Genomic DNA, 11,844 nt, shown 5'->3' on the forward strand with positions numbered 1-11,844 from the left:
ACATTATATCTCATTTAGTAAATTCAACTCAGCAGTGTAGAGTTAAGGCCTAGCAGGACAATCTGGCCGGGCCCAAATAATTTGACGGTATTGGGTGGTGGGTACTTGATCTGGTGGTTAGGTAGAGTCCTGAGAATGGGTACTCAGCTCATGGGCTGTTCAAGTAGAAGCCTCACCTCGTGCCCATAATGTGTCCATTCAGAAGCCCAAACCATTGGCCCACCACGGATTGGCCGGTCCATACTGCTGGCTCACGACCTTTGTCCATGTCGATCCTGGTCAGGATCATGCATGACGAATCAGGCTCATGACCATCCAATAAGTCGGTCCACCACGATTAATTCTTGGGCTTTAAACGTAGGCCGAGCCCCCAAACAAATCCTTTTTTTCCTCTCTAGCTCTCTCTCTCTCAAATCCACTAGGTACGATTGAAAACATCATTTGGAACCATGATCGGCATGTCACATATGACTTTAAAAGCTTATGTGATGAAGCCAAGGTCTCATCAAGGGGATGGCATCAGCATTTGTTACCAGGTTATTGTGGACCCCACATGCTTTTTGCATCTGATCTTATCCGTCCATCGTGTTAACCTCATAATGTTCACTACGGATCCCAAAAAGTAGGAATATCAAAGAGTCAGGGGGCAACACCATAGGGAACAATGTTAAATAATGTCTACAATCTTTAAATTTGGATGCTTTGGCCCAGCTAAATTTTGAAATGGCCTGATTTTGGTGTGTCCCTTCATTGTGTCTGATGAATGGCTTGGATGACATAACAATCAAGAAGGGTTTGTGTATGTTCACATGGTGTAGCCTGCCCCAATTTTAATTTAGGCCAATTCGTCGCTGCCTATTTGCCTATTTAAGGCAGCTCGTTGCAAGCAACAAAGGGAGAGAGGAAAAAAAAATCATAGAGAGCAATACAGATAAAGAGTAGAATTGTTTGAGAGTTTAGAGAGAACAAAGGTGTATGAAGATCGTTGAAGTGTTACAGGATATTTGTCCAGCCAGTCCTATGAAGTAGTATTTTATTTTTATCATTTTCAAATTGTAAATACTTGAATTTATTCAACCATTTGTCATTTTTAAAGACTTATCTCTATTAAGCTGCTTTGTCGGTTAAGCTTTGAAAGCTAAATAAGATAATGAAGTTAACGAGTATAGTCGGAATCTAGAACATTCGGCCATTCCTTTTCACTGAAAATGGTGCTTAATTTTTCATTTTCCTTCTCACAACTCGAATCAAATCATATTCTAATATTCATATACCAGAACACCAGTCGTACACACACTCACATTTTTATATTTTTCAATTTCCTATCTATTTTTAATTCTGCTTACTTTCCTGAAATTTTAAATCCTGAGGCTAAGTTTCATTTATTTTCTTGTTACCTACTCAGAATCTTACACCCTGTATAATAGGACTAAGTGCTATTAATTTTTTCTTTTAACCTGCATAAAACATTAAACTCTATGAAGCACAACTAGACACAGTGACGTCGGAATTCTTCTAAATCTTCTTAAAAACTGTACACTCCTGTAAAGTAGAGACCGTGAATTGTATAGGTAGAAAATAGTGCACAACTCCTTTATTTTCTATAATTGAGGTCCCTACGTAGCATTTATAATTGCAAACAAACTGTGAGAGTCATTTGAGTTAAGGAATTTTGCGATTTTTCGACCTTTAACCGATTCTACTGTTTTTAGCCGGATATAAATTTCAAACTTCTTTTACCTAATGATGACTTTAAGTCAAACATCCTTTTACATCTAAATTAACCTTAAATTTAAATCAATTTTTTTAACAAATTTTTTTTTTTTTTTAATTAATAGACAAAAGAAAGCTGAGAAAGTAAGGACTTAACTCAGCGTCTTCATGTGTATAAGAGCTATCACAATAAAGCAACTTAGAATCCGAGCCCCCCTTAAAAATTCCATGATTTGAAGATCCCAGCAGTGGAGTAACGCGCCTTTTTTCCTATTTGAATGGGAAATGTTGCCGTCAAATAAAAAATGTAATAAATAAATAAAAAGACGCCCCTAAGCAATATGGATTGAGGGAAAGGAGGAATTATATGATACATCCATATGGATGTTCAACTCTAACCGGTGTGGCCCATGGTTAGGTAATCCAAACCATTGATTGGTTGCATCTGAGGTGCAAGTAACATCCCCCCAAAATATCCCAAAATGGAATGGTCTATATGACGTATCAGGACTTTTTCTAAGTTCATGGCTAAGTTTGAACAGTAGATGAGACGACTTTCGAAGCACAATCCATCCATGTTGGGAAGTAACAAAGGCATGGCCTGAATAACCAGAACGTGAAATCCACTTTTTATGTTTGGAAACTCACCTACAATGTAGATAATTATGGTTGTAACTCATTACCTCCTTGCTTTCTTTCACAAAACCAAATTGATGGCAAAAACTATGGACAACCCTTTTGAATATAGAAAATAAAATATAAAAGTGTCCTTACATTTACATGATGCATGGCTTAAAGGTGCATAGCACACCACGCTACTCTTTAGGATTCAATTAAGCCTTGCTTAATCTAATCTAGCTTCGGATTATGAAGGAGTCCCGATGGTCCAGCTTAGCCCCACCATGACGTGCACATAAAGTATACCACAAAAGTGCCCAAGTAGTCCTACAACCTAAGGTCCGCATGTGTGCTCAGTACTTTACACTTGACCATTCCACCATTTATATAGTGTAATCTTAAGAAATAAGTATATAGGAAGGATTCTATATAAACCAAATTTCAACTCTACTTAAACTTCCAATGTAAGATTAAAACAAATTTTCACAACAAACGTTAAGTAAAGAAATTTTAAATACTAATTCAACATTGAGTTGAATGTCCAATATCATACAAATTATGAAGTGCTTATTAATTTTTTATCCTATAATGTGTTGCAAACTTGTAGGTAGTCTCATCTACTCAAAAATGATGGTGACAGACATTTGTCATGCGGCGAATATTGTCAGTAAGATCGTTTCGAAAACTCATTATCTTCACTGGATTGTTGTCTGGAGAACTCTTTGCTATTTACGTTAGATTATTGACTGTTGGACTGTTCTTCCTTCTTCCCTATCTTCTTTCACTGCCCATGCCAATCCAAACTAGGCCAAATCTCTGACTCCATGATTCCATGGACATATAAGACACAAGGTGTGGTCAGTCCCTAAAATCTTCTGCTCATGCTGAGTATTGAGTCATGTATTCTGCATTCATTAAATTATGTGGTGGCAGTGCCTTTTTATCCAATTGTGGTGTTACTAGCGATTCTCCCATCACATTGTATGTTGACAATGCTAGTGTTATTTAGGGCCTGTTTGGATACCACTAATTAAGTTGATTTTTCTACCTTACAGCAGTAGATAAGTAACTTATTTGAGATAAGTAAGTTTGGTTTAAGATAATAAGTAACTTTTTTACGATAAGCTAATCACTTCAGCTTAATAAGTAAAAACTAAGATGAGCTAGAATAAGTAGGTTATCTTAAGCAACTTACTATCCAAACGCCCCCTTAGTTTTTGCATGAGTGCAAGAAGCTAAACTAATCTAACATTTAATCTGGAAATATCTACATTACCACATCATTTCACTCCCTCACCTTTCCTCCCATTCTCAACTAGCAAATATCTTCATGAAGGTAGGCTCATACTTGGTCGGTAAATAATAGATAACCTTTCATCCATATTAATGTGAGGGGAAGTGTTGATTAGTTTGGGCTGTAACCATATGCATGCTTTGATCATGCATATACTGTATATGTGTGTTGTATAAGCACATTCACTCTTCACGTCAGAGAAGTCCATTGTGAGACTGGTTTTCACTTTGTCCGTCGCTGGGAACGAGTCACATGTGCAGAAACGGATCCACGGATGAAGCAATCCACACCTTACATGCCATGTCACAAAATTTAGTCTGATCTAATCATGTGAAGGGCCTGAAACTTAGATTTTTTGCACCGTTGGTTATTTTATCTTAATTAAATTGTTATTCCATATCAATATCTGCCATTGCACCAGGTGATCATGTGATCATGTGGGCCTGGTTTTTGAAACATTGAGTGCCTGATGAACATTGACAAAATACACACCTTCCAACAGATTCTGATGTAAACCGCGTTGCAGAAAACGTTAACACGTGAACATCTCTTTCACACAGACATTGGACAAAATGTATTTATAGTTGCATAAATCTAGAGCGTTATGTAGTTATTTTTAATCATCCACTCCAAACTCCAGTGGTTATTCACATTCTTTAGTGTCCAATAGGCCCAACCGAACGTGGCCCGCCCGTACACCTCTAATTGGGCCTTTGCAAATCTCTGATAATCCTCCCTTGTTGCTCCCCGAACTTGCCATTCAGCAACCCATTCCCCTGACAATTTCATCCCCACCGTTAGATATATACAATACATAATCAAAAACCATTGATCAAATGATAGTTATAAAAGCATGGGATGACATGATAGGGCCATCTGTATCACTTGATGCATGGTCGTGATTCTCACTTTACTACATGGACAATGAAAGGTGGCTCTATCATGTTATCTACGTTGGAACTCTTATAATTTCATTTCTCCTGTGTAATTACTGAGGCCGAGTTACTGACTGTGACTAGCAGGGAGCCTTCCCTGCTGTTCATGGAATTTGTACATATGGGGCCTACGGTTGGTTTATACCAGCCATTGATCTGAGGCTTCCATCATGGATGGGGAACATGGTCCATCCATGATGAAGGTCATCAGATAAATTGGCAGTGCAGAATAAGGAAGTTCCCTGTTCATCACAAACAGGAAACTCGGCCTCATATTATAATGGCATATGTCAGCGGGTGGCCCACCTGATTTGACCCGCTTGATTGTTCAGACCAGGTTATCTAAACGGTGGGACCCACCACACATGGCCAATGTGTTGAGGTGCAATGGGATTAACAATATTCCAAAACATGCATGAATGCTTACCAACAAAAGTGAGAGGGCCGTTGGATGTGGTCACGGCATTCAGCTGCCTAGACCTGTTTGTTTGGACGAAATCAATGTTTTCTTGCACTGTCATGTTGTCGTAGACATCTGAAAATAGGTTGTAGAAATGCACGTCGATGACCGTGTTGGTGCGGCCGCTGGCAAGAGGCAAGAACTCCTTCGAGTCAGCTGGTCCCAGCCGGCTAGCCATGATCACGTAAGCCGTCGACGAATGTTTCCTAACAGCGTCATAGCCGGCTTTGTAGTACTTGTTAAGGGCCTCAAGGGAAACTCCAGGTGACAGCGGCTCATTGATCAGCTGGACGCCAACAAGACTCGGATTCTTGGCATACCTGCACGTATGTCAATGGAGTGGGACCAATGAATTACTAAAATGCCCCTGTAATTGCCTCCATATCAAATGATTGAAACACAGTTGGACCATTAATTTGTAACAGTCAGATGGCCCCAGCTTTCTTGCCAACGAACCTTTTTTTTTCGCTTTTCTGTGGGCCCCACCAGTTAGAAAGTTTAAATTGATGACTATGTACACCGATGGGAGGATGGAGATGGTTCATATTGGGGTGCAATTTGAATAGGTTGGGTTGAGGGTCAACCCAACCCAACCACAAGATGAGTCGGCCTAAGGCTCAACCCAACCCCACCTATTGAATGCTCAACCCTAACATGATTTGGGTTGGGTCAGGTTGGAACAAGTTAACAACAACAACAAGAGGAGAAGAAAAAAAAATAAAAATTGAAGATATTGATTAGAAAAACTCACTAATATTTATAGAGACTATATTGGACCACTCATCATGGTTTCCTAAGTTAATTATAATAATTACTGAACCCTATTTTCCATTCGTTCATACTGTTTGGACCATAGCATTGACAGTTCTGGCACCTCTATTTTCCATATATATCATAATTTTAAATTTATCCTATATATATTAGTCATTGCACACACACACACACACACACACACACACACATATAAAAGGTCCATTTTGGATGATTTGGATTGCCCAAGGCTTTAAGCCAAGCCTAATCCAACCTCAGTTGGGTTGAGGAATTTGACCCAAGCCCAATCCAACCCAACCTAAAGTTTGGGTTGGGTCAATGATCAGCTTGGGTTGACCCAACCCAAGCTGCAGCCTTAGTTTATAAACTGTATCATGACGTATAGTTGATTCAAAAGCAATTGAGAGTAAAGACCTGGCTGTAAGGAATTCAATAACATCCACAGTTTGTTGTATGTTTTCTTCGGTCCGCCCCCAATCCTGAAATCCATCTCTTGATGCGCTGTGTTCCCATCCGTTTTGTGAACCCGGTGCTGCATGGAGATCGATTATAACCTTCACATTGTATTTTCTGCACATCAACCCAAATTAATTAAAGGAAGAAAAAAAAAAAATCAATTGTTATGTATGTCTCAAAATCTAGTCTGTATTCCTATTCCAGTTGGCCTATGATGAAGACCGAAAGGGCTCCACTTTTTAATATATGTCAGCACAGTAAGTATGATGTTCCCAACCGACCCCGACCCATAAAATAGGGGCATTTTTGTCATGTAAAAACAGTTGTTTCATTGTTTGTGTGATCTTTTTTAATTGGGAGTTTACCTTTCCTAAAATGGTTGAATTAAGGTCTCGGAATTCCACATACAAAGCAGTCAAACCTTCTAGTCGAAATCCTCATTCTAATGAAATCTCGTTGACCATATTCGCCCATTGACATAGTCACTTCAGTTAAAAAGCTAGGTATTTCTGATGTGATGTTCTTTTTCTTATTGTTTTCTCATTTTTAATTGATCCATTAATAATGGTGACGAGCTTTATAATACTTATTAACGTAATCTTCGTCTTAAATAATAAATTTTAGATACTTTACTCTTGAAATTATTATTAGTATTATAAGATGAAAATTGATAAAATATGTAGCACATACACCATAAGTTCAATATATATGCTATTCACCCCTCAAAATCAGACCTAGGTGATAGGTGGGGCACACTCCTGGTTATAGTTGTGGATGTAATTGGGTGAGCCCTCTAGAGGGGGTGGCCCACTTGCATCATGTATGTTGACAATGCCTATTCATCCAATATCTTCGTTTAACACTAGATGATTCAGTTCAACTTACTGTGCCCATGAAAAAGCGTTGTCCAGAGCTTGCAAAGACCCACCAACGAATGGCCATGGTGGCGTTGGATCACTGGCTATCCACCATCCAACTGGAATTCTAACTGCAGTTAAACCGTTCTCAGATACGAACTTGATATCTTCTTCAACGATGAAAGTTTTCCAATGTTCCTGTGTTCCATTTCATTAATCAGCGAATGTTTGACCAAAGGTGAATAATATAAAATTAGATTAGAGGGGCATCTTAATTGCTAATTTACCACTCTCTATCACGTTATATTTACTGAAAGTCATAGGGGTAAATTTGACTTTTAGGCGTGTAAAGGTAAATCTTCTTGGCCAAACAAACTGTTCTTGTGAGGCCCACCTTTTGATGATCCAATGTCCATCCAGTCTGCCGCCTTCTGGATTTGAGAAAGCTCAAAAGTCTCACCATCACATGATCAGAACCGTTCAATTCAGACCCAGTTAATTAAGGCTTGACAGCCAGGTCTGAGGTCATCGTCTTCAGCCCTGATTTTGAACTGATTGAGCTGGGCCCATTGGCTGGGTCTTGACTCCACTTGCCCCAGGCCTGGCCAGCCCTACTATTAAATGAGGGCAATTTACATCGGCAATCCACCGTCAAACGGTTAAGATCATCTGAAAGGGGAGATATGGCGCATGCCCCATTAAATGAGTTGGTACACCAGATTGGGTTAAGAGAGAGTGAGAACCATGAGTTCAATCTAGATACGCCTGTCAACATGCATGCCTTACTTGGAGAATTTGTGTGGCTTTTTCACGTCCGTAACCGTTGGTTATTTGGAATTCTCCTTGCAGCGTCCTGGCAATCCTCATCACGAAAACTGATGGATCATCATCTCCCCAGCTTGAATTGCCTGAGAAATCAGCGGTGACCAAGTGCTCCGTCCTCACCTAATTGAAACATAATAATCGATGTTACAAACCATTAATCTCCTCTTTTATTCTCGTAAAATACAGATCAAATAGTACTGATCCTGTGTAGTCGATCACTTTTATTTGAGTCTTGCTGCAAAATGGTCCCATCTTCAAGGACCAGTAGTTTTTATTAATTTTTATTAAGCTCCAGTAGTTTTTATTAATTTTCTAAGGTTATATTTTAATATAGCAGGTGCATGAATAAAATAGAAGAAATCATTGTTGAGAAAAATCTCTAAAAAATGAGAAGTAAAAGTAAAATTATTAATGAAGGTATATTTTCAAAGTTCTTTCATATGATCTGTATAAGTGCCATTAAATCCTAAATTTGTCACTTTTCTGAAACAGTAAGCTTTTTAAAAATAATAAATTTACTTCAAATATTAAATTTATTCAAACTATTTCTTTCATATCTTGTTTGGTGACATGAGTTCGTTTAGCCTATATAGCAACCCTAGATAGCCTACATGTGTCACCTCATTGGGCCCACACTATGAGTTGATCTGGTGATTGGAATCGTTTATGTTATTGAATATTCCAAGCCATACAGGCCACCAATATTAAACTTGCAATGAATGTATCATTGCTACAATCACCATGTGGAGATGAATCTACAGCATTGAAAAGAAAATTTTCAATGGCTCCCATTCAACTCCAAGAAGCAAAGGTCAAGACCATCATTAAAGAATGGCCAGCGGGTCGAGGGTTGTGTAAAGTAAAACCAAGAACAAGTATGATTTAAATCTTTAGACAATCTCAAAATGTGGACTGATCGAGCATGCATGCTTGCAATCCTGAGTCGCGACAAGACAAATTGAAATCATATATGATGGGGAGGTGAACTATATTGAGAACCTCTTGAAACAAGCCTTGTTTAATGTTGGAAATCGTCAGCAGGACGTGACGCCGGTTAGACCAATGTCACCAGTTGTCTTTTGTAATGAGTTATGATATATACTTTTCGGAAGCAGTGGTACACTTAAAGAAACAAATTAAATCATGAAACACACCTGTATGAATTGGCCATTTGGGGCTTTGATTCTAACTCGGTTTTTATCATCGTCATTCCTCACAATCTCAAATGTTTCAGATGGACCAGATGTGTTCGTAGCCGCCACTAGGTTAGTACCTTCTCCTTGTTTATTTAGTCCTATGAACTGTCTATTGAATACCCTCATTCTAAAACTTGATTCAGTGATCCTCCACAACTGCATACAAAAGGAAAAGAATGATTAAAACTAAGAAGTAAATGATCAAATTTCTCCACGTAAGAGAAAAAAAAATCAAATGATAACAGAAAGAACTTACACTAAAACTTTCCCACCCCGAAGGACTCGTTCTGTTTGCGACAATGATTGTTCCACCACCATTCTCAGCAGAAAGGTACTTACTTTGTGTGACTGACATTAGTTGAATTTGGGTACCATCCTACCAACATGAAAACCATTAATTACATAAGATCGTACAAAAACATTAAAAACAAAGACCCAAAACCATGACCACAAAAGTTGCCAAGACATATTGCAACCATGATTTGAATTTGGGCTCCTTATCAAAATCAACGAATTATGCATGAGAATATTAAAAATAAATAAAATTATAACTTATACCACAAATGACCCCTTGACACCAAACCATACAAGAAAAGAAAAATGACTATACCAAAAGATCTTTGTTGGGGATGCCATCAAAGAGTGATGGTTTTATCCACCCTTCTGTAACAAGCCAGCCTCCAAGATTTACTGCTTTATATTTAAAACTAGGTGTTTCCCTCGCACCAGAAAGTGAGAGAAGACAATGAAAAACACAAAAGCCGAGCATCCATCTCATGGAGTACCTAGCCATTCCTTCTATCTCTCTTTCTCTTTCTCTCTCTCTCTCCCTCTCTCTCAAAGGAGAGTAAAGCCCCCTACTTAAATAGTGGATTGTCAAAGCTGTAGAAAGATTGACCAAATTGCAGTTGAGAATCTTAAAATTCAGATAGAGATTGCTTGAAAAGTCTAGAAGGAAAAAGGGTGGGGCTGACAATGGATGATAACTCAGCAAGACCAATTCCTATTTGGAAAGAGTACATTGCAAAGAGGCGGATGAATGCCGTCGCATTGGATTCATCAACTGAGGTAATTTCATATTAATTTTTTTAATATTCTATAGAAAATGATATTTTGAGGAGGCCCAGGATTTTATCGCCTCCAAAGTGCATGCCACGTGTGGTACATGGGTATGATGATAAGAACTAAACATCTTCTTGAGTCAAACTGTTGATTAATCATTTCTAAATATTTCTTTGATTGAACTACCTTAACCATCTAATAAATGAGCATGGAGCCGCGCGGATTGGGCGAGACCCGGCACTCAGCGACCCACCTTGATGTGTGTACTCTGTATCCACCCTGTAGTAGTAGAAGGCGTCTTCCCCACCAAGTGAAGGTTGTGATTTTTGGACCATGGCCTAATCGTACTGTTGGAATCATGAAATGGATGGTTTTGATCCAATCCATGTGTGCCAAATATTTAGAATGTCCAGAGGAATGGAATCTGCTCTTTTGATAGTTTTAGCTCTAATGGCCGCTAATTTCATATCTACCCATGTACGGATTGGCCGACATCCACAAGATAATGTCTTTACCAAAACATCATCCAATATCTCCACGTGCAGATGGTGGGCGATGAAAGTAGGGAGTTTAGTTCAAAAAAATAAATTGGTGCACGTCGGATACCTTCACTAGTCAAACCACACGTGCCAAAAGCTGTCACGTTATTAGGTACGTGTGAACGAACGAAAGTCGGAAAGTTTGAATTTTGAAACCTGGCAAAGCGACCCTTACCACGTTTCCGCTAGTCTTCCCCGTACACGTGTTATAGAACTCGATCCTCCAACCGTGGTCTTGTTATTCTGAAATAATAATATGCTGGGAACCTCATCAATGTTATGATCTTAACCGTCCAATTGGTGCCCATCAAATGGACGGTTGATGAGACATATATACAAATCTCAGCGTATATTCCATCCGGTCATGCATACACCACCTACCTCCATTGTGTGTTGACGTCACCAAGTTCCGTGGGCTTCACCATAATATATGTGTCATATCCACACCATCCATCATTTTAAGACATGAGCCCGAATATTAGGTTGGTCAAAAGCTCAAACAGACCACACCATAGAAAGCAATGGGGACGATGATTTGCACTACCGAAGCTTTCCTACAGCTAAAATGATGTTCATTTGTCATTTAACCTGTTCATAAGGTCACGAAGTCATGGATGGAAAGAAAAAATAAATATCAGATTGGTTTAAAACTTCTGGAACTCTAAATAAGTTTTAATTGATAGAACTTCAATCCACATTGCTTTGCGAAGTGCAGTCTACTTAAGCTTTGAATCTATCTTATTTTCAAGCTTTAAAACAATCTCACGAAATGGACGAAAGGTTTTGAATATAATACATACATCATGATAGTGGGTCCAAAGAACTTGGTGACATCAATACATTAAACAACGAGGTCAGCGGTGTCGTGCCCCGAAATTCAAGTACAGAGTGTGTCATTAAGACCCGAGTTTCAGTTCGTAACTTATGCATAAAGTGTACTAACTTAATTCCTTAATCAGTTTAATCAGAGATGATAATTACATTCAGTCTCAGTTTTACCCCAACTCCAATCACACTTATATAACACTTAGCACCAATCAACCAGGCATATATAAATCTTAACGATTCTTAAAATAATATAAATATTAAAAATTATTCATTTATTATATTATCATACT

The 11,844-nt window shown here is 38.6% G+C and overlaps 1 protein-coding gene across 1 annotated transcript; it reads right to left on the reverse strand.

The window, feature by feature from the left end:
* Positions 1-4,042: 4,042 nt before the first annotated feature.
* LOC131242232 (probable glucan 1,3-beta-glucosidase A) lies at positions 4,043-10,158 on the reverse strand. The gene is made up of 8 exons (XM_058240746.1): positions 9,736-10,158; positions 9,382-9,501; positions 9,084-9,281; positions 7,891-8,049; positions 7,133-7,302; positions 6,206-6,361; positions 4,988-5,340; positions 4,043-4,401 (listed from the first exon to the last, which is right to left on the reverse strand). The coding sequence occupies exons 1-8, from the start codon at positions 9,916-9,918 to the stop codon at positions 4,220-4,222; spliced, it is 1,521 nt and encodes a 506-aa protein (XP_058096729.1). The 5' UTR covers positions 9,919-10,158; the 3' UTR covers positions 4,043-4,219.
* Positions 10,159-11,844: the final 1,686 nt, after the last annotated feature.

Source organism: Magnolia sinica, chromosome 4 (assembly GCF_029962835.1).
Source record: "Magnolia sinica isolate HGM2019 chromosome 4, MsV1, whole genome shotgun sequence".
Classification (NCBI taxonomy): Eukaryota; Viridiplantae; Streptophyta; class Magnoliopsida; order Magnoliales; family Magnoliaceae; genus Magnolia; species Magnolia sinica.